This window comes from Thrips palmi, unplaced genomic scaffold (genome assembly GCF_012932325.1).
Source record: "Thrips palmi isolate BJ-2018 unplaced genomic scaffold, TpBJ-2018v1 HiC_scaffold_11, whole genome shotgun sequence".
Lineage (NCBI taxonomy): Eukaryota > Metazoa > Arthropoda > Insecta > Thysanoptera > Thripidae > Thrips > Thrips palmi.
The window spans coordinates 2,855,409-2,880,210 of record NW_023144622.1 but is presented as its reverse complement, the minus strand read 5'-3'; the positions used below and the strand labels follow the sequence as shown (position 1 = coordinate 2,880,210).

General features: G+C 55.0%; 6 protein-coding genes across 7 annotated transcripts in view; 4 read left to right on the top strand and 2 right to left on the bottom strand.

The window, feature by feature from the left end:
- The window catches only part of LOC117639676, a 127,759-nt gene extending 126,063 nt beyond the window's left edge, over positions 1–1,696 (top strand). The window contains 1 exon segment of the mRNA XM_034375552.1: positions 17–1,696. Coding sequence (XP_034231443.1) covers positions 17–255 — 239 coding nt within the window. The 3' untranslated portion in view covers positions 256–1,696.
- Positions 1,697–2,159: 463 nt separating this feature from the next.
- Positions 2,160–3,940, top strand: LOC117639618. Its single transcript, XM_034375461.1, has 4 exons — positions 2,160–2,572; positions 2,712–2,900; positions 2,975–3,190; positions 3,264–3,940. Exons 1-4 carry the CDS (start codon positions 2,263–2,265, stop codon positions 3,494–3,496), a joined length of 948 nt encoding a protein of 315 aa, XP_034231352.1. The 5' UTR covers positions 2,160–2,262; the 3' UTR covers positions 3,497–3,940.
- LOC117639617 (cell division cycle protein 23 homolog) lies at positions 3,538–6,533 on the bottom strand. The gene is made up of 9 exons (XM_034375459.1): positions 6,330–6,533; positions 5,652–5,801; positions 5,208–5,553; positions 4,960–5,137; positions 4,677–4,856; positions 4,431–4,595; positions 4,107–4,353; positions 3,833–4,028; positions 3,538–3,732 (listed from the first exon to the last, which is right to left on the bottom strand). The coding sequence occupies exons 1-9, from the start codon at positions 6,431–6,433 to the stop codon at positions 3,634–3,636; spliced, it is 1,665 nt and encodes a 554-aa protein (XP_034231350.1). The 5' UTR covers positions 6,434–6,533; the 3' UTR covers positions 3,538–3,633.
- Positions 6,534–7,021: 488 nt separating this feature from the next.
- LOC117639315 (alpha-tocopherol transfer protein-like) lies at positions 7,022–9,748 on the bottom strand. Its single transcript, XM_034374860.1, has 6 exons — positions 9,490–9,748; positions 9,254–9,410; positions 7,928–8,180; positions 7,683–7,793; positions 7,496–7,604; positions 7,022–7,343 (listed from the first exon to the last, which is right to left on the bottom strand). The coding sequence occupies exons 1-6, from the start codon at positions 9,671–9,673 to the stop codon at positions 7,270–7,272; spliced, it is 888 nt and encodes a 295-aa protein (XP_034230751.1). The 5' UTR covers positions 9,674–9,748; the 3' UTR covers positions 7,022–7,269.
- A 2,669-nt stretch (positions 9,749–12,417) lies between these two features.
- On the top strand, positions 12,418–18,839 carry LOC117639562 (alpha-tocopherol transfer protein-like). Its single transcript, XM_034375356.1, has 6 exons — positions 12,418–12,690; positions 15,810–15,948; positions 16,278–16,437; positions 16,514–16,766; positions 17,448–17,558; positions 17,941–18,839. Exons 1-6 carry the CDS (start codon positions 12,667–12,669, stop codon positions 18,187–18,189), a joined length of 936 nt encoding a protein of 311 aa, XP_034231247.1. The 5' UTR covers positions 12,418–12,666; the 3' UTR covers positions 18,190–18,839.
- Positions 18,840–20,235: 1,396 nt separating this feature from the next.
- On the top strand, positions 20,236–23,072 carry LOC117639346 (cell wall protein DAN4-like). Of its 2 annotated transcripts, none has more exons than XM_034374918.1 (3): positions 20,236–20,718; positions 20,824–20,984; positions 22,480–23,072. In XM_034374918.1, the coding sequence occupies exons 1-3, from the start codon at positions 20,662–20,664 to the stop codon at positions 22,745–22,747; spliced, it is 486 nt and encodes a 161-aa protein (XP_034230809.1). In that variant the 5' UTR covers positions 20,236–20,661; the 3' UTR covers positions 22,748–23,072. The 2 variants fall into 2 exon arrangements, with proteins under 2 accessions (XP_034230809.1, XP_034230808.1); XM_034374917.1 differs by having other exon boundaries at positions 20,824–21,143.
- The last annotated feature ends 1,730 nt before the right edge of the window (positions 23,073–24,802 follow it).

Below are 24,802 nucleotides of genomic sequence, written 5' to 3'. Positions count from 1 at the left end.
TTGTCTTTTTCTGCAGCGCCAGAGACGCAGCAGGTGGACGACATCTGCGTGTCCATGATCGGCTTCATCATCGCGCTGGTGCTGACGGCGCTGCTGGCCCTCGTGGCCGTGGCGGTGGCCGTGTCGTGCTGGCTCATGGCGTGGAGGAGGCGGCCCAGAGCGCAGGGCCCGCTCCCGCATCCGCCGGAGTTCCCGAACCCGCTCTTCACCACGCCAGAGCCCGTCGCCGAGCCCTCGCCCGACTACCTCTCGTAACCAAACCAAATACTGACGAGCGTGACTGAAAGCGTGAATGCGTGTGTGTTTTTTAGTGCGTGTGAATGTGTCAAAGTGTGCGTGCGTAAGTGAATCAAGAAAAGAAGACTCCTTGCAAGACATTGCTTGTGTTCCCAGCGCGGCGTGCCCGCGCTCCACCAGGACGCCACGCCGCGCACCGGGGGCGATGCCGTTGGGCGACAGCCAGCCCGGACCAGTAGTGCCATTCGTTATTTTGTTGTGAATGCGTTTGCGTCGAAATTTAGGGGTATTTATTTCTTTTTGGATGAGTGGAAGTAGCTAGTGCCGCGCACACACGACTGGGGGCTTTTGCCAGGGCACCGCCCTCACCCCTGGGGGGCACGGCGCCTCCCGCCTCCCCCGACGGGGGGCTGAGGTGTACCCGGACCTCACCTCCCCGTCAACGGAACCGCGGCGGACGCATGGCGCGGCGGCGCACCCCCTCGCGAGCAGAACACCGCGCTCGCGCTCCCGCCCCGCCCGCCAAGCACTTGGGAACCCCGCGACGGCCCCGGTTCCTGGGCGAATGCACCTCCTCCGCCGGCTAGGGCAGCAGCGTAGCAGCGTTCTCATCGAGTAGAGCTGTTATCGTTTCACTGATTTTGGGGACTCACTCTTAGCAGTGGTGGAGGGTCTACCCTTTCTTTAACGCAATTTCTTTTCCACCCTTCCAGAAAAATTGTGTACTGTTTCTGAAATGTAAAACCGAGTATCAGACTCCTTTTTGCCTTTATTAGTCCGTCAAAGCTGCTTTGCCCATTAGGCTGTCTGTCTCACAGCCGCCGGAGGATTTGCGCCCATCCTTTACTTATGTGATAGTGTTGTTTGTGAATGTTGTAAATATTTGTCGGTGGTGCCTGGGAGAACCAGGAATCCCTTATAGTAACATTTTCTAAAATCAAACTGACCTGAATTAATTATATGTAACACTCCTAGGACCACCGACGCCGCTCTTGTATTTAATACTATGCTAGTGGATTATGAATTACGATTTCTTGTTATCGAAGGAGGATTCCTAAAATTGCCCAATACTGTGATTGACTTTGTACATTTAATATCAGGAGGAGGCGTTTAAATTGATAAAATGTTAGGGCTAAATAAATATAATTGATTATTGTTTGTTGTTACACAATCCTCTTTAATAAGATTATCACAGTATAAGACTGCCAATAATTGTATTCTGAGAAAGTAATTTTTATAAGCAATTGTTTCGTATTTTTTGTATTGCTGTGCAAGGCATTTTATCTACAAAGTTACCGAAGTTTACTGAAAAAAAATTGTCCCAAATTATGTTAATTAGAGAGAGATATATAAGTATAGAAATATGAGGTGTGCCTTGCTCAGATTCTAACTCTCTCGCACCTCACTCTTCCCATTGTAATGTGATAATTGCTTTTAATAAAGAACCCGTAATATAAACTTGAATCTCTTTATTTCCTCAAGTGGGCTCCATTTATTCACCGCATAACGGAAAGGTTACAGGCAACTCAATTAATATTGACAACAATTCAAAGTTTTTGAGCGAGCTAAAAGCTCAACACAGAACACAAACATCGCGACCAAAAATTCAGAAAAGATAAAACTCGCTACTACACTAGCTTAAAAACAGAGGCAAACGTCACCTATCTCCCTCCCACTATCTGCTTCCAGCAGATGTCGACGTCCGAGAAATGGTGGCACAGAGATGCTCTTCGGGATGTTATCTACGGCCAGAGCGCGTGGGCGTGCGACAGAGACAGGACGACCACGCGGCGCGTCGGTGAGACGAAGACGGAGAGCGGCCCCTGGCCCCCCAGTCAGCATAGGCAGCGCCGCATCACACACACGGGGGGATCGTGTTTTATCTCCCCAGAGGGCTGCCTTCGGACGGAGCTTTCGTCGCTCTGTCTCTCTCCCACCCACGGGGCGTCCTGCAGGGAGCGAGAGAGACAGAGAGACGAGGGCGGTGGGCCGCACGCTATCGCCTAATGGAGAAGACTATTAGAGATGTCGGCCAGGCGGCCAGGCGGGCGAGGGTGGCCGTTGACGCCGAGGTGGCACTGCAGCACTGCATTCCCCAGGACGCGGCACAGCGTCAGTCAAGCCGTGGCCATGGCGCGTGCGGGTGGTGCGGGTGGTTTGACGGCGTGGGTCCTGGGGCTGCTCCTGCTGGGGTGCTTGGTGGACGCCCTGTCCGCGTACGGCGTCGACGGCTTCCCGGAGAGGGAGGCCTTTTTCGACGTGGAGGACGCGCCGCCCATCAACCCGCTGGAGGGCGTGTCCCTGACCGTCTCCTGGGACGGCTCTGCAGGCGAAGGTGAATAGCCGACAGCAGGCCGACGATCTTAGCTTCCAGCCATTCCTTTGCAGGGTCGCGTGCCCACAGCCTCGTCAACAACTTCCCTATACGATGCCAAAATCAAAACTAAACCCGGAAAATAACTGACTGTCAACAGCGACGGAATGGCCTGTGTGTGAACCTGGAGGCAGCTACTCACGCCCCCACAAAGTCTACTGTGATCGCTACTTCACATGCCAAAATGGACAGCCCTACCTGGGCCAGTGTCTCGATGGCTACGGCTTTGTGCTCTTCAAAGGTTGTCGACTACTTCATGAAGTAACTTGTTCGGCAGGCAAAAAATTGCGTGAGTGTTAAATTGAGCAAAGAAACTGCTGCAAATTTCACAGGGTCAATTTAAATAAATACATTTTCTTGCAGAGGCTCCCAAGGGAAGAGGAGTCTGCGAAAGGCTGTTTGGCATTTACCCTGACCCCAACAACTGTAACCGCTTCTACAAATGTGACAATAGCACGGCAGTGCCAGACACCTGCCCCAAAAATTTAGTATTTGACAATGAAAAGAAAATGTGCCGAACACCAACAGATGAGGACTTGGTTCTGTGTGAAAAGCCCAATACAGAGGCCCCATTAATTGGTAAGGACAAAAATACCTGAGATAAAGAAAAAGTGTTAATGCTATGGAGTTAATTTGATGATATTCTTTATAGCCCCAACCCCAAAACCTGAAGATTCAATGAAACCAGTGCTATTCAAGTGTCCTCTACACAATATTTTGGAGTTTGGAGACCACTCACGTCATCCCTACCCAGGAAACTGCCATTTCTTTATTATGTGCCTGCGAGATGGAACGATGAAGGTTGGTAGCTGTGAACCAACGACAGCCTACAATCCAGTCACAAGCAACTGTGATCCTATATCAAAGGTTCCCAACTGTGTTTAACTCTTGAGTATATGTTTTACTAAATGTTACAACACATTTGATGATAGTCAGTTGACTGCAAAATCTTCATTTTAATTTCTTTTAAAATCAGATTTAACAATAAGATAACAATATTAAAATGTTCCGAATGATGTATGTTAACAAGACATAGAAATATTACTGACCATCATTTCTCTGTCAGCTTGACTTCTTGTTTGAGCTACAGCCTTCAATAGTGCTTTACCTTCTTCTCTTGTCTGTAAAGAAAAAAAGAAAAAAAAACATAAGAGTGAGTCCAAAATAAAAAATTCAAAGCAAATTTATTGAGCTTCTGGAATACTAAATTTGAAGGCCTACCTCTTCATAATCAAGACATTTATGAGCATACTTGTATGCTTCATCTAATTGGTTACGTTTGATGTAATGGTTTGCAAGGTATTTATAAGCTTGGCTAACTTCGCTCTTGTCGCCTGCTTGACTACATTCATTGTCAGTCACATATTCAATATATGCAGCTGATGCATTTTCACTCTCTTGTAGTTTATCGTAAAGTCTACAATGATATTAAAAAGCACAGATTAGAATTTATTATTGTTAAAATTTTAAAAAACTGCGATGGAGTTTAACCTACTTAGCCATTTTGAGAAGAGCAATGCCTTCAATATCACCAACACTTCTAGCCTTAAAGTAGCACTTCAATCCTTCCTGGATTTTATCAAGCTTCTCATATGTTTCTCCTAGTGCTATCAGCATACGAGAGTCGTTTGGTTTCAATTGTTGAGCTTGCTTGTAGTAATAAAGGCAGTAAAAAGGCATCTTCAGTATTTCATAGGTCTGACCAAGACCGTACCAGGCACGATAGTCCCTCCTATTGACCTCTGAAAAGAACAAATTACAGATAAGAATTATGATGCCATGACACTACCAAAGTATTAAAAAAATTTCTTCTCATTACCAATTGCTTGTCTATAGCTTTGAATTGCAGCATAAGTGTTTTTCATTTCCATCAACTCATGTCCCATTAGCGTCCAGGCAGACAAGTACTGAGGATTTAATTTTAATGCTCTTTGAAAATACAGCACAGCCTTTTGATGTTCAGAACGTAAACTATAGTAATTTCCTGAAATAAAATATGATTTAGCAACCCAAAAGTCTTGAGAGATACTTAATTCACAGAAAAAATATGGCATCTAATACTCACCTATGACACAACAAGTTTCTACCCTATATTTATCAACTTCACACACATGATGTGCCAATTGAGATAACTCTACTCTTAATTCTTTGACATAGAGAAGATTAGAGTACACATCTAAGTTGTCTAATCTATACGGGTCTTCTTTGTGCAAATTGCGGAATGTGGCTATAGCAGTATCAACCTCTGTAAAGATTAGTTGAAAGAAATGAAATAAATGTAGACATAGGAAACACACACACAAAACTGCTTATGACAAAGATACTGTATTACTATTCATTTCACCAACCTCTTCTGTTGTGAGAAGCTATGGCTGTTTGAGCAGTAATATAACTACTTTTCTCAAACCCATTTTGCTGCAGTTGGTAGAAAACCTCCAAAGCAGCATCATTCAGTTGCTGTTCTAAGTAGGTATGAGCTTCAAAAAAGTGTCTCATCCAGTGAATTGGGAGCGATGACATAGGAAACTGCCAACAAGTTCCAGAAAGGTTATAAGACATTCAAAACTGTAGAACTGAACTCACAACAAAATCTTACCTTTCCCTTGTCAGACACAAGTGCTGCTAGTTCTAGCCAAGCCCCCCAGTGCATAGGCTCCTTGTGAATTGCTTCAATTAGGACATTTTGAGCCTCCCTCACAAGCTCTAGGCGTTTGAGGACGATTCCATACAAATAAAGACAATATGCATCAAGTTTCCCTTCCTTATGCTCAAACCGCAATTCACTTGACAATTCACGTAATGAAGTATTTTGCGTTGGATCTGGCGGTAAGGCAGTATCAGTCATGTCATGAAGCTTTTTTCTTTCCCCTGAAAGATACCGCGAATATAAGTGAAGAAATTTTATCCTTGGAGAAGTGCTATTTTTGGTGTAAAAGGCACATCTGAAATTTAAGAAAATTTTAAAAGTTTTGGTTATGAAAACTGGAAGCACAAATATAAAACAATGCTTTCTTTTTAAAAGAAAATCAATGTTACTTACCTATCTAGTTCTTTGAGGTCAAAATAAGTTTTGGCAAGTACATATAAATCTGAATCATCTTCTCCAAAATTACTAGTGGTATTATAGACAGCTGAATAGTCTGAGGAGTTGATTGGTACATCCTTCAAAGCTATGTTCATTTCGGCCAACCTGCAGATGAAAGCAAATATTATTTATTTTCAAGACTCTAGAAAGACCATGCATCACAGTTGAGGAAAAAAGTAAATTAACTGGGTCATGTAACTCAAATGCTATTTACAAAGATTTTAGAGCAGGAAACTTTTAAACGAAGTAAGAGTGAACAGGGGTAGAAAACATCTACTGTACCGGAACCCGCAAGATAAAAATTGTATCTGTAATATCACCCAACTCAACCAAATAAATTTAAATTGGACAGAATCGTTTTAATTCCGTGCAAATGTACAAACCGTTACTCAATTCTAATATTATAACTTCAATAACTTTGACAGTGTGGAGTAAACAATGTGTATCATAACCTAACATGTATCATGAGTTAGTACATTTAAGAAACAGTCACGCCTTGTAAGGACAACAATTTTAACGCATAAATGAAGATTAGAAGGCTGATAAACTCTGTATGAGTGGAACAACAAGGCAAAGAGGAATGTTGTTGAGGAGAGTTACTCATTCAAAAGATGGGAAATCAACACCCCTTACCATTTTGTGCTGTGCAATAAGCCTCTTTCAGATAATTCTGAAATAGCCCTTTGAATTTCGCTTTTAATCACCTTCATGTTAAAATTAAAGTTAATCTCAGACATTTTTAAAACGAATTAAGTACACAGTTCGGACGATTTGTTGACATTCAGCTGTGACAGCAGTGATGCCGCGCCAAGCCGGTTAGTTCAATCAAAACCCCGCGAGGCGAGCGCTAGTGCACCCTCCGCCTTGCCGCGCGGCGCTAGTGTTCCACATGCTCAGCGGGAAAATTTCAAAACAATCGGAGAAGTGGATGGAAGGAATAAAGTTGCATTCATTTTCGTGTGCGTTCTTTTGGTGTGCAGAGCACGCATCAAACCAAGCGCACCGTTGTTCAAACAAAACAGTGTACACAGTTATCGGCGCGGGCCGCGGGTGGGACCGGGCGGCCACCGAGCCGCGATCGGTGACGGATGGGTTGCCTGCCTCGCAGGCGGCAGATTAGGCATAAAACAGGCATCCGGGAGCAAGTTTGCTGCAAGGCGCGTCATCGCTACCGCAAAACTGTCGTAAAACGTGTCAAACGCCGATGACATCAGGTCGGTACTTTATTGAAGGCTTTGCGTGTTTTCCCCATTGTCGAACAAGATGAGCGCGTCGCATGCGCAACACGGACGTCGTTCGCAGGGAAGTTAAAGAAGACGACACTCGGGACAAGACTACGTCAAAAGATTTTTATTGTCACAACAAATTACCAACACTGATATGTACACCTAGCAACTAAGTTATCACAAGACAAGCCGCGCGCCGCGCGCTGCGACACTCCCACAGTGCTTTTGACGCGCTCTTGTGGCTGACATCTCGAACCGACATCTCGAATCGATATCTCGATCCGACATCTCGAGACGTACGTCCGGCTCGGACCAGTCATCACAGAAAGGACGTTAAGTTAGAGGGTTCATTTCTTCTTGAGCGCTTCCTCTTCCTCCGCGAAGGAGTCCCGCAGAGAGTCGAGCCGTCTCCAGGTCATCTCTGCAACCGCAACCACACACCACACTGTATTGACTGAGCGGAGGCAAGAGAGTCGTTCTCGTCAGGGCACCCCATGAGGGCTAGAGAGACAGGGCGACGAAAACGGCTCTCAGTCTGCGTAGCAGGGGTGGGGCCGGGCTTGGGGCACCTACCGTGGAGCTCCTTCCGAGAGGGCAGGGTGCCGCCGTAGTCGCTAGGAAGGCACTCCCTCGGGAGCAGTTTGTGCAGCTCGGCAAAATCGTCGCCCTCGAACATTTTCGTCTGGAAAACATAACCGAGTGATCAGAGCGTTTCGAAAGGTAGAACCTTTCCGGCTACAAGTAGGACATGTGCACGCACCTCGTCCAGTCGCTTCCTGTCGGTGAAGTTCCTGAGCACCTTCATGACGGTGTTGATGTAGGACGGGGTGTGCAGGAGAATGCAGCTCTTGAGCAGCAGGGGAAGCCCACCCTGTCGCAAGGGAATAGAATGAAGACACACGTGACGGCGGGCACCGAGCGATTCAGAAAAGTCGTCTCTGTCGCACTCATGGGGTTCTCCATAAGGTCGCGAGAGAGACAGAGCGACAATCTGAGCAGGCTGACCTGGAAGTAGGCGAACAGCTTCCTCTGCAGCCAGAAGCCGAACTTCCAGAAGTGGCTGATGAGCCCCATGTCCAGGTCGTAGATGATGTAGACGCCGGGCAGTGTGGGTTCGGCCGCCACCATGGCGTCCATCATCATGAGCAGCAGCTTCTGGTGGTCCTCGAACACGTAGTTGCGGGGGTCCGGGTCCGTCAGCCCGTTTATGATGATCCGGCAGCCGTCCGGGGCGAGCCTCGGCACCACCACGAAGTCCCTGCCGAGGCACTAAGTTGCCGTGGGAGCCGCCACAAACGCGTTTAGAGTTTTGGCCGCCTCCACCGGTCTTCTGGCCCACTGTGCGCCAGCTAGCGCTAGCTAGCGCCTGCGGCCGGCAGGGTAGGCAGACCCGCCGCTCAGGGGAGGGTGGCGGCTGCCCACCCGGCGCTGGTCAGGCGCTTTGACCAGCGGCCATCGGCCAGCGGTCATCGGCCACCGGCCCGTCTGTGAGTCAAACTGCAGTAATCAGCCCGGCTTCCTATAACTTCAAACGCAGCCGGCGGCTGCCCGATTCCTGTTCCAATCTCAGTATCTTATCGTTCGGACCCCAACCCGTATTTCGCCAATCACGGACGAGTTTTTCTATAGATCGATTTGATTTCGCATTACACTGCGAGGGAGAGCGCTCGGGGCGTTCTTTGAAATTCCTTTTTCAATTCTAGAAGGGCAGGCAGGTGCCCCCCCCCCCAAAAAAAAAATCACACCCCCCCCCCAAAAAAAAATCATTTCTTAGGAAAATTCACTTTTCTTGGAATAAGGCTAATTTATTTTAAACAAGGGTTATTTTCTTCACCATGAAGTAAATTATCCTCGTTCCAAGCAAATTTTCTTCTTTCAAGAAATGTTGTCTTTTTCTGGGTGTATTGTCCTTTGGTAAGCCTTGTGATGCTTTTCCTCTTGTTTGCAGCCCACCTATCTGGCAGTTTGTCCTCACGTCAGTATCTGCCGTGTGTGTGTGTGTGTGTGTGTGTGTGTGTGTGTGTGTGTGTGTGTGCGTGAGGGGCGTTGCACCCTGTAGCCGCGAGGCCCTGGGCTACGACACCGTTTCCGTTTCAGCGAGCAATCCTTGAGTCCTTCCGTTTTGAGCGGCGCGCGGCGCCCCGTCCACGCGAGGTGGGCGTCAGAGAGGGCGGTGTGTAAAGATAACCCCTTATCACGGCCTGCGTGCGATGGTGACTAACAGTGACCCCGCCCAGGCCCGCCCAGGCGTCTCCGCTTCGATTAGTCGCGGCGGCGTTCGACTCTCGCGCTGCACCACCATCGATTGGGATCGATTCTCCCTGCACTCACAACACGTTGAGCTGGGCGCGGACGCTGGGCAGGCGCACGTCCCGGTCGCAGAAGACGCTCGGCGTCGTCGACCTGGTCCGGTAGTAGTAGTTGATGCACTGCTGGGCGGCGAGCACGTCGTACTCGCAGCTGTGCAGGAACTTGACGAAGTCGCCCTCTGGATTCGGCCAACAGGACCAACAGGACTGACTCGTCTGCGCTCGTCTAGCACTGTGTTTTGTTGTCGGCGAATGTACCTTGCATGGCCGGCAGGGCGTGCTGCTTGCGCGCCCAGGTCGCCAGCTCGTCCAGGTCCTCCTGCCGCAGCCTGGGGTTGGCGGCCAGCTCGCCGGCCAGGTCGAACGCGCCCGGCACCCACGCGGGCAGGTCTCCGTCGACGCCGTCCTCGGCGCGCTCGACGGCGTGCTCCGTCTCCGCCATGTCCGCCAGCGACTGCTCGTCCCCGAAGGACTCGGCGGAGGGCTCGCCGCCGGGCAGGCTGGCAAGCAGGGCCGCGGGGCGCGTGGCTGCGACTGTCGGCCGGAGACTGTCAGGTGGAGATGGACTGATAAACGGTTATCTCATCGACAAGTAGTAGCCCTAGGCGGGGAGGGGGAGGGGAAGGGGGAGGCGCGTGCGCTCAACCAATGAAGGGTTTGGACAGTACGCGAAGACTGGATCAAAAATCAACCGATGGGGACTTTTCTGTGGGGTTGTTTGCTGTTGTTGTTTGTTGTTTTTGTTGTTGTTCGTAGAGAAAGCAGAATGTGAAGGAAACGAGATCAGAGTCCACCCCCCAACGACCATGAAAATAATGTCACAAAATGGAATATAGAGTTTCCAGTGCGACGGATAAGGATACACTCGAGCGGTTGTCTCTCGAGTGCGACTGAGGTCTTAATGATGCTCGGCTGCGAACACGTGCAGAGCGGAGGACCCGGCCGCGCGCACCCGGCAGATAGGCAGATAGGGGACGGTGAATACCCGGTCCACCTAGACGACCCACACGCCCAACAGTGTACCCGCGCGCACCGCGCAATTTTCACGCGGTGTACACTGCCAAAACTTTCTTCGCGGGCTATTGGTGCGATTGTTTACACGCGATCGTGTTTGTGTGGTCTGTGCCGTGCGACCCGCTGCTGGAACTGGTCTATACACTGGTCGGGGACTCTCCTCTGCCAAAAAAGTTTCACCGCATTGACTAGAATTGATTTGGTTCCGTTCGTGGGGTTATACCTTCTGAGGAAACCTAAGTCTCAACTAAAATGCGTATAGTTTTGTTCACTACTTTGACTTCCTTTTTTTGCAGTGTCCGGTATGGCGCGCATCCTCCGTGCAAAGGGATAACTGTGGTTACCGCGAATTCGGACCGGGTTCTCACACACTCGCAAGGCGCTCGCAAGGCGCCCGAAAGCTGGCATTACCCTCCACGACCGCGTGGGACTTGGCTGTGACCCCGACTCGCAATTGACGAATCTCTGATTGATGTAGGAGCACGACTGTCTGCCTGCCTGGCGGGCTTGCCGCGCGTGTCGCGGGGCTGTCTCCGCGACTCCGCGTCGAGGCCCGCGTCGGGTCGGCCCCTCCGCCGCCTCCACAGTGTGGCGGTGTCGTTTCGAACGCCGACGCGCTGCACATTGAACTGGGAACAGCATGACTCGCACTTCGTCCCGCAACGACACTGCGGAGTGTGTGTCGCCGCCCTAAATGCCCTCATCAGCAGAGATCGGGCGCACCATGGTTCCCGGTGGTTCCCTCGGACCCGAAAGGCATCCGAGACGTCTTCTATCGCCCCCAATACCCGCACACGAGGAGCGCGACTGTTTCGGACGCCGCCAGAAACTCTGAGTAATTCCTGGTAAAAGAAGAGAAACGCTGGCCAGCTAGGGGGGTTGTCCCATTAGCGACTCAGGACCTCAAAACGCGCCTAGAATTTTGGCAGCCAGCGCCGGTTTCCCGGCCCACAGTGCATCTTGGTGCACAGAGGCTTGTCTCGGGGAAGACCAGACACCGTTACAGTAACGCTGGCGACGATCGTGAAGCAAACACGGCAGTTCCAGTTCCGCTGACGCGATGCATTAATCAAGGAACGCACTTCTTTGTGTTTTCCGGGATTCGCTTCGCACGGCCGAGACGAAGAGTACTTCCTCCGGATTTTCCTATGAGCTTCACGACGAAAACCAGCGGCGCGCATCGCAAACACCATCAAGTCCCACCGGATGGAAAATTTAGCTTGGCGCGAGCGTTCCGTCCGCTCTCCCGTTTCTGTAATCATTTCCAGCTCCAGCAAAACAAGTACAGGTCCAGCGAGGCGCCGTAAACACCGCCTGGAAAAAGCCCGAGTCTACTTTTCATGCGCACCGCTAAATAATGCGCCGAAGCCGCCGAAGACGAGCCCCCCTCCTCCTTTCTCCCCCCGCGACGCGGCTCCACTACACTGTGTGGCCGGCCGACTCGCCAGTCTCGCCACGTGGGGCCTCTGTTTACAAACTTACGCAAATTAGAAGCGTCTCGCGATTCCCCCACTCCTCTTCTCGGTGCTATGCCGAACCACACCACGCCAAATCACAACAAAGAACAAAGCGCGATGGACAATCCAGTTTCTGGCGGTTTTGTGGTGACGGCGTGATGAGGGTGATGATGACTGGATGATAACGACCGTAATGATCGGATGATCATGACCCTGATGATCGGATGATGATGACCCTGATGATCGGATGGTGATGATGACAATGATGATGATGTAAGTGGTAACCAAAAATGTGACCGCTTTGTTATTTCAGTACATTTTCGGACGCTCGTCCTATTCAAAAATGAAGATTGCCATTTTTCTTCAACAACAGCGACAATTAAAGCAACAGCAGTATCAATATCGACTGCAACCAGGTGCGGCTCCAAAGTTTCGCTAAGGGAAGGGTAAAGTAAATCGCATTGACACCACCGTTAGGGCGAGAAGGTGACCGTTCATCTCTGGGTGATCTTGAAACGAAATCTCGTCGTCGGTAGAATCCGGACGCAGGCTGCTGCTGCAGGCGGTTGCAGTGGAGCGGCTCCTCGCTGCATCGCGGCGTCCGCTCCGAGCGGGTCCTGCTGGCTGGGCGGGTTGGGTTCGGAGGGGTCCGGGGGGTCCGGGGGGTCCGGCGGGACGCGCGCGGATCCGACTTGATATAAGCGAGCGCCGCGCGGGCCGCCGGGTCATTCCGACAGCGCGCTCCGTTTGGTGAATTTGGTAGCGCTCTGGCCGTCCAAGCAAAGAAGTGCGTGTTTCGTCCCCCTCGTAGTGAGTGCCCCAAGGCCGTGGTTGTGCCCCAAGATCCAAGTCAGACTCAGACGACGGCGACGCGGCAGAAAGCGCGCCAAAATCCGACGAGAGCTCTTCAGTTTGTGTTGCCTGCGTCCTGTGGATATCGAAGGAGCAGCCTCAGCAGCCCGCCATGGTCATCATGAAGGAATCCAGGGTGAGTACAACACTGCAAAACAGAAAATAAGTCATACCTAACCACAACAAAATTTGCTTCGTTTTCTTAACCATTTTTGACTTTAAGAGATTCTTATGAACTCTGCACTAAGGTTTAGTCAAAAGGACTTAAGCTCGTGCAGTAGTAGTCTGGCAGAGTGCAGTCAAGCCTGGGCAGGGACGGCTTTTAATTCCTACGGAAATCGATCCCAATCTCTTAACTGGCGGAAAAGCAGTTTGATGGATGTCGACCGGTGTCGAGGACTGGACCATATCCGAATCGCGCGAGCGCTCTGCCCGGCCTTGTTTATGCATCGCCTTTCCAAGGACGCCCGGCTGGACGGACGGGCTGGGCCGGGCTGGCTGCCCTCTTCGAGAAGCCTCCAGAAGGAGAGAGAAAAAAGGGAGCAGGCGGGGCGGCCTCTCATTGCGCTGTGCCGGAAGGAACAACCACCGTTCATGATCTGCACACAATACTGCAGGGGCGGCGATGAGTCAGACAATTGGAACAATTAGTGTGACTCTGGCTCGTCACTCATTGCAACATGTGTCAGCACGTGGCTCCCGATTCCTGTCATCTCTTTTGTTTTGTTTGTTTGTTTGTTCGTGTGTTTGTTGCTTTATTTCTTTGTTTGTTTCCCTGTCAGCAAGTCTGTGAGTCTGTCTGTCTGTCTGTCTGTCTGTCTGTCTGTCTGTCTGTCTGTCTGTCTGTCTGTCTGTCTGTCTGTCTGTCTGTCTGTCTGTCTGTCCGCACACTCCCCGTTTTGTTGCGATTTCTCCGCAAATCGGTCGTGCGATTGGTGATTTTGCCGTCGTGCCGGAGACGCGCCACGCCTGGCCACGCCGCGCTGCCGAGTGTCGCCGAGTGTCACTTTCGAGTCGTGACCGAGCCGCCCCCTCCAATCTCGGCCCTACCGGGAATCGGGTGACAATAAATGAAAGACGGAGGAGGGGAAAGACTTATCAGGAAGCGAGACAAACTCGCGGGTTGCCCAGATTCGACGCATTACTGCCGCGTTTTCGACGATTAAACGTCGAATCGACCCAAGGTGTGAGAACCCGGTAGCGGGCGGGATTTTTGTTTTCATGAGAATGGAACGCTCGGTGTTTATTGCGCCGTTTCTTTCATATTGCATTCACGGTGGTACGGCGGCGCAATCACCGGGGCTGGGCGACATTGACACGGGCTGGTTCGTCTGCAACTCGTAAAGAGCGACCTCTCATTTTCATTTTCGGTGCTGTGAAGCCGTCAATGGGGAGCAGTAACAACGACGGTAAGGGTCTCAGGGTCGCACTGGGACTGTTTCAGGGCCAGCGGGAAAAAGGGTGTTCGACGGGTGGCTCACACCTTGGGTCGATTCGACGTTTAATCGTCGAAAACGCGGCAGTAATGCGTCGAATGCTTCCACTCCTTAGAGTGGCTTTAAAATTGAATTTCTCGTGCTTCCACTCCTTCGAGTGACTTTAAAATAACCTCGTATGTTTAGGCGTGGCATGTTTGGAGCGCCGTGGAAGGGTCGAGAAAGACGAACTGGAACTCGGCTGATGAGAGAACTATTACCGAACCGGGTTTCCCCGGCCGTCGTGCCAGAGCTAATCACCCGCAATGGCAGTCGCGGCTGGGGTCAGTTTTGCGAGTGGACTGCGGAAGGATTCCAGAGGCATCTCTTCACTTTCGCCGAGCCAAAGGGGCAGTGCCGCGACCACCAGAACTAGTTTCCGGCCGGGAGAAAGACCCGGGGGTTCCCCGGCCACCTCGTCCGGAGCTAGCCTCCTCGATCGATTGACAGGGTTCTAACGGTCCCCGCTCTTTGCTATGCGGCTGCAGAAAGTGCGACCAGTAGCAGCCCTGCGCTCTCGTCCTGCAAGTTGGTGATTTCTTACAAACACTACTTAAAGTCGAATCAGCCAAACATATGATTGCCATTTGGCAGGACGACGCACAACGGTGAAGCTAATTGCGGCCCGGCTGGGCCGGGGCGGGGCCAGGCATGTCGCTGTACTGCTGTACTCCGAGTGGAACGGCCTGCGAAGTCCAGCCTGGAAACTTCCACGCGAAGGAGGAGTCTATTTGTGCCGTGGCCAGTAACCCGGGCGCGAAAATCAGCATTCTCTCCAGAGCAGTCCCGCCGCCGCAGTGCCGGCCGGCCGGCCACGCGCCCGGTGTTTTTCCACGCCGGCGTGTCTGGAATCGCTCCCCCCACCCCCGCGGGCTCCTCACCGTGGTAGTGTTTTCTGGTGCGTTCCGAAGCCGCCTGACTCACACGCACGGCCCGACTCACCGAGAACAACAAATTGGTCCGCTTCCTTCGCAAGTCAAGTGCCTTTGACGAGGGCCATCACTTCCCAATTCTGAGCAATTTCGGAGCTTTCTCATGCCCGTTCGGCCGGGCTGCCTCGGCAGCGTGCGAATCGATGTGTTGTTTCGGCTACCGCGTTCTTTCGTGTCCACGACCGGGCGATTCAGAGGATCGGCTTTTTCTATCTGCCTCTCTCGCACCCTTAGGGAGAGTCCCGTGAGTGCGACAGAGACAGAGCGATGAGACGACTCCTCTGGATCGCACGGCAGGTGGAGAATCGCAAAGTGGCGGTGCAGTCGGGAGGTTGGCAATGCGGTGCACTGCCTCCCTGGTTTCCTGCGGAACCTCGTGCAGAACCTATCATCGTCTTCGTCTGCATGAGCCGTGCCCGTCTGGTGTATCGTGTCGCCATGTCCACCTCTTCCTCGCACCCCTACGGCAGGCCCCGTGAGTGCGAGAGAGACGGCGTCGACATCAGAATGCAAAGTACCCCCTAATTGCTTGCAGCGGCGCGGCATGCCACGCATGCTGGGCCGAGGCCTGCCGAGGCCGTGGCAGTGACCTCCAGACTGTTTCTGGTTCTCGTTCCGCCGCTCCCCGCTCCCCTCGGGATGCAGTCCTGGTCGTTTGTTTTGGCGCAAAGGGTCGGCACACATACGCCGAAAAGAAGTCAACCCTCCGGTCCGCCCAGACAGCCTCGAGCCGAGGCCGCCGGCGGAGTGCGGAGTGCACGCCCGTTGCCGAAAGGCTTGCGTGATCGGACAGGTCGGACTGTCCCAAAACCGTAAAGTGATGTCGAACTTTGTCGTTTTTGTTTCAGCTCCTGTACCCGCCCACCGCCGAGCAGGCCCGCCTGGTGCGGAGGGAGCTCAACAACACCTACGCCTCGAAGCAAGCCGAGTACGTGGACCAGCTCAAGGAGTGGATGCAGACGCAGCCCCACCTGCCGCGGAACTACGGTACGTTGGAAAGCAGAGCAGATGGCGCGACTGCCTCCAACGACGGGGATGACCAGAGTGGTCAGAACCCCCGACTCCGAACCTCCTAGATCGGCCTTGACCGACCTTGACCTAGTGAAAGGCGACTTCCAATCGGAAACGGTACCATGTGTGAATCTGTGACGACAGCAGCGTCGCGGCCGGTCGTTTGACGTCACCGACACGTAATACGTAACACTGGTAACACTGGAGTCTGGAAGGCGTGCAAGTGGCGCCGTCTGAATGGAACGAGGCTAGGCTCCACCCGCTGGCAAAAGCTTTTTCTAAACTGTCGTTTTGTTTTCACGCAGATGATCGCGTCCTACCGCGCTTCGTCTGCGGCACCAAGTACAACCTGCACCGCGCCCAGAAGAAGATCGACAACTACTTCACCGCCAGGGCGAAGGTCCCCGAGTTCTTCGCCCAGCGCGACCCCACCTCGCCGGACATCCAGCAGGCCTGGAGGGCGATGTGAGTCCTCACGCTTGCTTCCGCCATTTGTTTATGAAAATCAGCGACAGCGCTTCATGAACCTTTCGCGTTCCAGGACGGTGCTGCCACTGCCCCGCACGCGCGGCGACGGCGCCCGCGTCTGCCTGCACATCCTGAACGACGTGGACGCGTGCGAGCACGTGCCGCAGCACCTGTACCGCATGATCTTCATGGTCTCGGACATCCGGATGGTGGAGGAGCCCGAGATCTCCGGCGACGTGTTCGTGTTCGACGCCGCCAACGCGGGCGTGTCCATGGTGCTCAAGCACGCCGGCAGCCTGCTCAAGAAGGCCCTCACCCTGGCACAGGTTAGTGTACGACGCGTAGCCACTGTGGGGGCCGCCACCATGGCGCCGTGACTGTGGGGTGTGCATACTACTCGAGCGTCCACAGCTCGCGCCTCGACGTAGGCCACCCATCAGGCTCCGCACTGCTCCCGAACTGCTAGTGTCTGATGAGTCTGATGCCCAGCGGATAATCTAGCATCATAAATAACCCGACTGAAAACCGGTTCTGGTGTCCAGTGGCGCCAAGCTACGCTGAACGCTGGGAATGTTTTTTCTCCGATCGGGAAGGCGCTCACGCGAGCCTCGAACAGGGAAGGCAAGGGACGCGTTGGCGGGAGATTCCAGTGGGTTCGAAATCCCCGGCGCCAGCGCGGTGCCCACTAGCCGTGCGAACCGGCGCGACCGGTTGGAGTACGCATGGTCGAGCGCCGAGCGGCCGGGACAGTCGCCTAGCCGCTCATTTTTCAGAGCGTTCACCAAAAACCACACGCATTTTTTATAGTGCAAAGAAGGGTCTTTCGGACGGGGACAGCAGTGCGTTGGCATGCCCCACCGGGTCTGTCCGTTCAAATGTCCGGTAATCTATAATTTTACGCGACCACGGCAGAAGCAAAACGAGGAATCCCCCTGCGCAGCAGAAACCTGAACGGCAAAACAGCTTTTTTTCGCTTTCTGTACCGTGTGCTTCATGCTCTGTTGCAGACCGCCTACCCCCAGAGGCTCAAGGAGATCCACATCATCAACGCCCACCCGTTCGTCAACCGCGGCATCAACTTGTTCCGCTCTTTCATGAAGGAGAAGATGAGGAACCGGGTAAGTGAGAGAGAAAGGAGCAGTGCAGAAAGACAGGCTGCCTTTTCGCAGGCCAGCGGTCGTGCGAGCAACACCGCTGCAGCACAGTGGGCCAGAAGACCAGCGCCAGCGGCCAAAGCTCTAGACGCGTTTCGAGCTCCAGACCAGAATCGCTAAACAGGACGCGAACCAAAAGTGTAACCCCACCATAGATTCCTCGTTCGGAGAGGAATCCATTGGTGGGGTCACAAGTTCAGTTCTAGTCTCATTTAGCGACTCTGGAGCTCAAAAGGCGTCCGGGATTTTGACCACCTCCATCGGTCATCTGGCTCTGGCCAGCTGTGTGCTGCCTATCCGCCGACTTGATTGAGACTTGATTGTGACCTCTGCCTTGTTGCTGCAGTTCGTGGTGCACTCCAGCTTGGAGTCACTGCACCAGTACGTGCCGGCCGACGTGCTGCCCGCCGAGTACGGCGGCTCCTGCCGTACGGTGGCGGCACTGCGCGACCAGTGGGGCAAGGCGCTGGAGAGCTACGCACTCTACTTCCAGCAGCAGGAGGGCGTCAAGGCGAGCCACAGCAACAACAAGAGCAGCAGCAAGAGCAGCAGCAAGAGCGTCCAAACGGCCTTCAGAAACCTCAGCATCGACTGAACGAACTGAACGTCCCTGAGCGCCACCACAAGGCCGCCAAAACTTGGGCGGAAAAAAATGCGCGCTCCGAAATGGTGTATTTATTGTGTTTTTGTTTTCGTTTTCGTCGTTTGGGCAACGGTGGACAGAGTGTTGAGCGCGACATCGCCCGAACGAGAAATACGATGAAAAGACTTGAAAGCAAACGAAAACAAACTCTCGCGTGATTGACTGACTGCGATGAATTCTGTGATTAATCTTTGAGGTCGAGTTCCTGGAATTTTTTCATTGTTGTTGTACTGGCATCGCATCGCCCGCTGTGGCTTCATTATTTATATCATTTTAATATATATTCCTAGTTTGATAGTCTTTAGCTCTTAAGTAAAGGTGGGGCAGTATACTTTAGTCACGGCTGTGTCCACCGTTTATTGTATTTTTTCCTCCATTGTACAAGACTTGTTGACGGGCAAAACTGTGATTTTGGCACCCTTCGCAATGAGCCCTGGCATTACTAATGATGTCCTATGATGACCAATTATTAACTGTCGTGAATCAAGACTATTTGCATGTTGTTGTTTTTTCTCTTCAATGGAAGTACGATGAGTTTGTTGCGTCTGGAGCTCAATGTATATAAATGCTTAAGTGAATAATAAACTCTACACTTCACCGATGGCATGACTCACTTCCCTACCCGCCTGGAGTTCCCGAAACCGGACGTGAATCACTCTATGGAGCAGTCACCCGGCATTCAAGTCAGGCGCGCGCGAAGCCCAGCGCGCTTCGACCAGCTGACCTCAGGTTTTCCCTAAACGGCCGAAAGGGCCGCGCCGCGTGGAATGGCTGCGCCCAACCATATTTTTGACACTTCAAACCACTTTCGCAATCCGGTGGGGGGCGAGAGAGAGGGATAACCCTTTGCTGCACTGCGTGGCCGTGAATTAATCGGTCTTTGTGGCGCCCGGGGCAGGCCGCTTCCGACCGGCACTGTCGTCGCTCTCTCTCTCTCTCTCGCAGCCCTGGACGCCCCGGACGCCCCACGAGTGCGACAGAGTGAGAACGGGTCCGCCTGCAGCGCGCCAGCGCGCGCTGCGTGACGACGACCTCCAAACGCGTGCCTGCCAGGCAGGCCCTGCCTCCTCCCCGCGCCGCCCCGCGCCACGCTCGCCGTGCTCCGCACTCTGCGCACGTGTCGCGAGAACAACACTGGGAATCCGGAATCGGGAATCCCGCGGGCAGTGCCGCCGCCACCGCCGCGACAAGTGCATTGATTTACTGGCCGGGGTTATCAGCAAAGCGCCTGGGACAGTGTAGGCGACTAGGCTGCCACCGAGTCGGAAGGGCTGCCAACCTCAGGCGTCCTGCCCCGCACCTGCGCTAGGAAGGGTGGCGTGTTAAGGGTGAAGGGCAGCCTCCTGAAAGTCCTGAAAGTCCTGAAAGTCTTGAAAGTCCTGAAAGTCCTGGTCCTGAAAGTCCTGAAAGTCCTGAAAGTCCTGAAAGTCCCCCCGGTGAAGGGTACGCGCCCTTTCAAGGTTAAGGTCGCTCACCTCACACAGAGGACGGGCGTGAATATAAAACCCGATAATTCGAGGTGTCACCCATTGTTGTTGCTCGCTGTGGCCGCGGCGGTTCGGTGAGATTGGCGGCAAAGGGACCGCGTGGACGGCGTGGACGCGCCCGGGCGGCGCCCGGCACAGGGCATTGTCACACTGTCAGCGTTCAAGGGCGGCGGCGCGCGGCGCTGCCCTCGCTGCCCTGCCTCCGCCGGTGACAGCGCGACAACACTATGACGGCGTCCTGGGACTGGAACCTGGGGAAACACAGAACGCGGCGGCCAAGCCGCTAATCGGGCCTTCCGTCCGTTTGAAAGCGCACACGCTGCACTTGGCGGCAAGCCGCCCCCCGCGCCGCCCCCCGCGCCGCCCCCCGCGCCGCCCCCGCCCCCCTGCGAGTCCAGCGGGCCGCGTCCTTGCGCGGGGACGGCGGGGACGGCGGGGACGGCGGGGACGGCGGGACGCTCCCGATTGACGAGGACCCTCAGCGTCCTGGCCGCGAGCACCGCGAGTTAAAACGCGTGTACCGCCGCCGGCGCCCTCAGTGCCCTACACTCGCGCGGACGACGAGGAAGCGGCAGTCGCGCAGAGGCCGCCGTCGAGCACAAGACCCCCGAGAAGCACAACACGCGCCGTGCTGGACTGTTGGCGTTGTCAGGCCCTTCTTGTAGGCGTCAGTGAGGCGACGGGTTGGCTGGTCTGGGCAGGCCGCGTCCGAACCCTCGAACCTCCCGTTTGCCGAGTCCGCTGGGGTACATAGCTGACGGTGCCGGAGTGCAGACAGCGGTCTTCTCGGTCGCGGGGATAGAAAATGCGACACGGGTCGCCGTGGCGTGCGCATCGTGGAACGCGTCCAGAGAGCGGCCACTGCGGGCACTGCCCCAACCCCGGGGCGAGGCGGTCTTCGGCGTGCCAATCCTAGCCAGGGTGACGTCACTTCAACATGACCGCCGCCACCGCGCTCGTCCTGGGCGTCTTCGCCGCGGTAGTGCTGCAAGTGGTGAGTGCGTCGTAAAGCGACCCGGAGATCGATTCACAAAAAAAATCTGTCGAGAGTCAAATGTGCATCAACACTGAGGCTCGGCGCTGTCGCGCGCTGTCGCAGGTGGGACAGACGCTGCCCGCCAACATGCCGCAGATGTTCATCCCCGCCGGGCAGCAGACGGTGCAGCAGACGACCGGCCAGGGCGGCACGCTGCTCCCGGTGCAGTCGCCCAACTTCCTGACGCAGCTCGGCTTCTCGCCGCAGTCGTCCTTCGCCACGGGGTTGTGTACCTTCGGCTGCATCCCCATTCCCGTCGTGCCGACCGTTGTGCCGACCGTTGTCCCCACCGTTGCACCCATCAGCACGTCCTCCACCACCACCACCACCACCACGACCACCACCACCACCACCACCACCACACCCCGGCCCAATGTCACCCAGTAAGTGCCTCCCCTCTCGGCCAGAATAACGGAGCAACGGAACGGAGGGGGTGAGGCGGGGGATGCATAATGCGTAATAATTGTGTAATAATGCGCAATAATCGGGTCACTCTGTCCGCTGTCACGCCTGATGGTGCCGTAGTAGCTGATATTCTCATAATTTTACCTATTTTTGGGTAGTTTAAGGCTTTTTTAGGGGCAAATCCCGGTAATTTTGAGGTGTAATTGAGCGCCATAGACGTAATAGTCGGGTCACTGGTCCGTTTGAGCTGGAACCCCATCTCGTGGAACTGAACTTCCCCCATCCGATTCCTGATTTCTAACGGCATTGAGACGGGTCCGTCGTTCCTGCGCGTGTGTTGCAGGTGCTCTTTCGTGGCGTGCCTGTGCAATTTCTGCCTGTGCCCCGGCCTGTTGTCCTCGGTGCCCGCGGTGGGCACGGTGTCCGCAGTGCCGGCGGTGGCCCCCGCCGTGGCCGCGGTGGCGGCGCGGCCCGCGGTCTCGGTGACGGCGGGGTTCGGCGTGGCCGGCGTGGCCGGGGTGTCCGTCTCGGCGCCGGGCGCCAGCGTCGTGGTGGGGTGACGGGCCGCTGGAGCAGCTCGTCCTGGACGTCGTGGACGTCACGTCGGCCACTCCGCGTCGCCGGCGGCCGAATCGACTCCCCGTCGGCGCCCTGGCCGCGGCCCTGGCCGTGGGTCCGCGGCGTGCCGCCCTGCACCGGCGGCACTGTCCGCACCGCCCGCACCGTCCGCACCGCGGGCACCGGCTGCGACTCGCCACGGCTGCAGGTAAAGGCTCGCCGGGCGGGCAAGGCGAGCGCACCGTAGCCGCGACGCGCCGCAGGCAGCCGGGATGCCTACGCGCGGTTCGCAGGCGCTCCGCTTGGCTCGGCGGCGGGGTGTATTCCAGTGTACCGGGCGACGGGGCTCCCCGGCGATACCCCTCGACACTCCTGCAGACGCGCGGGGTATCGCCGCAGTGCGCTGCGCCTGTGCACTTCGCAGAGGCAACCCGGCATCCGCGGTCACGGCATAATCTTTATTTCTCTCTCCCGTTTCTCTGAACAATGCAGCAGCGGCACCCCGTTGCGCTGCGCGGCGCTGGGGTATGTGACTCCGACAGTGTGCCGGCACTCCGACACCGAACCACTTGTCCTGATCAATCACGGCTTTTCAAACCGCTGACTAAAACCGAGAGCACGCTTCAACTCGAAACCCAAACAGGATCACTATTAACCGTCCAACCGCCAAAATAACAAACTAACGACACGTCACGACGGGCCTGGCACCAGCAGTGTGGGTGACAGCGGTCCTGATGTCGTTCTTTGCTTGCTCAGGTCGTGCATCATCTGCGGGGTCATCTTCCCCGGCGTGCTGGTGGTGAACAACGCCAGCAGCACGCTGCTGCCCGTCACCGCCACCACGCCGGCCGTCGTCACCACCACGGCCGCCGCCACCACCACGACGACCACGGCCAGGCCCGTGACAGTGGTGGTGCAGATCCAGCAGCAGGCGCCCAGCATCTCCTACGTCAACGGCTACCAGCTGCTGCGGCTTAAGCTCGCCCAGAAGGCCTACACCGTCGGCAACGTGCTGGCCGGGTAGTCCCTGGCAGTCCCCGAGACACTGCGGCGCTGTCGCTACCCCTCGACCGATGTGCGCCCAGAGAGAGTCTCTCCTGCGTGGAGTACCGATGGATCGATTCATTATTTTATTTGTCTGTGGATCTTACAAATGACCAGTCTTGTCATTATCATTGCAAATAAAAAGAATTGTGTGATTGTGCGAACGTGTGTGAATGGGAGAGAGAGAAAAAACACACGCCTGTGTGCCTAGAGCCTGTTTAGTTTTTCTACTCCTATTTATAAATGTAAAGTGTGTCTTCATAAGTTATTTTTTCATCTGAGGAATAAAACACGTGAAATCCTTACCGATGCCTTTCATTCTTCACAAACTGAGCTTAAGCTTATCCGAGTTGTAAACGTGTCACTTTCTTCTGAAGAAGAAAACCAAACGAGAGTATTGGACAGGGTACGCCTCTCCGACAGAGTAGGCTCGAGCGCCCCGTTACGCTAGGCAACACATCGCGCACCAAGGTCTGGAGTCCGCTGCCGGGCGCACCACCAGAGAAGCAGAGCCGCCACGAAAACCTCGGCAGTCTTCAGTTTCTGCGCGATGCCACATGCGCGAAACCGAACGTAACTGACTAGACGACGTTTTGATGAGTACCCCGTTCTCCGGTCTGCCGACTTCCCTCGGCAGCGCCGCTTGTCTCTCTCGCACCTCTACGGCACGCCGCATGAGTGCAAGCGAGACAGAACGTCGAAAGCACGTTCCTGAAGAACCACTTGTTTCTCACGGCGTGTCGCGCCGCGGGGGAAGTCCCCGTTCGGCGGGAATTCGGAAGCCGCGTTCTCGGTACGCGTCAATCATCGCGGCGCGACGAGGACGAGGTGAGGACGAGGTGAGGTCGCACTCGTCGCGGCCCCGCGCGACGGATGCTGGCGGAAGCCCTCGACAAGTGAAATTGGCGCCCGTTTTGTGTCCATGGCCTGGCTGGGCGCGCTGGGCGCGCTGTCCCGCGGGCCGCACCGCCGCACCGCCGCACCGGAGGCCCGTTCGTTCAGTTGCGTCCGCAGCGTGGTCGTCGTCGGCGACCCGAGTCTCCGAACACGAGGTCCTCGTCGACGAGCCGGAGGAGCCGCAGTGAGTATCGGAACGTCTTCCCGGCTTCGGGGGCCTTGCCGTCGACAGCGTGCCTCAGTGGACCAGAAGACCGGTGGAGGCGGCCAAAACCCTAGACGCGTTTTGAGCTCCAGAGTCGCTAAATGGGACTCGAACCGAGCGTGTGACCCCACCAATGGATTCTTCGTTCGGAGAGCGACTCTGGAGCTCAAAACGCGTGTGGAAGTTTGGCCGCCTTTGCCGGTCTTGCGGGCCGCAGCGCCTGGTGGGTAGGCCACCCATCCGCCGGCAGCGCCTTGAAGTGCTTTCTCGTTCGCAGGCCTCCGGGCCATGGAGGTCCCCGTCGTCGCCTGGCTGCTTCTGGCCGCCGCGCTGCTCAGCCAAACGGTAGGAGTGAGCCCCGCGTGGAGGCGAACGGAGTGGGGCCTCGTGGACGTCGGTCTCGTGGACGTCGGTCTCAATGTCGGTCCTAATGTCGGTGTCTGGCACAGGCTGCCGCGCCGCAGCAACAGGACGGCGGTGGCGCGCCGCCGGCAGGGGGTGGGCCCCCCGGAGGTGGTGCAGGGGGGGCCCCGGGCGGCGGCGGTGCTGGAGGACCCCCAGGAGGGGGTGCCGGGGGACCGCCGACGCTAGGTGCTGGAGCACCGACTGGAGGGGCCGACGGGGGCGGCGCTGGAGGCGGCGGTGGAGGGGCCGGTGGAGCGGGTGGCGGAGGAGGAGGAGGTGGGTTGTGAACATTGTCAGAGACAAAAAGTTGTTATCTGTGATAGTGTCATTTTGCATTTTTAAGGAAAAGAACTGGTTTTGAAAAATTCCTCTGGATGCCAAGGCCATCAGCAATCTGCTGGTTCTGGTTTCAAATACCGGTCCTGGGCGTTTCTTTCTTTGTTCTTTTCGCGCCCAGCAAGTTTCCCCCTTTCAAAAACTACCCTCGACTGTTTCAGGGCCGGGCGCTGGCGCTGGCGCGGGGGCCGG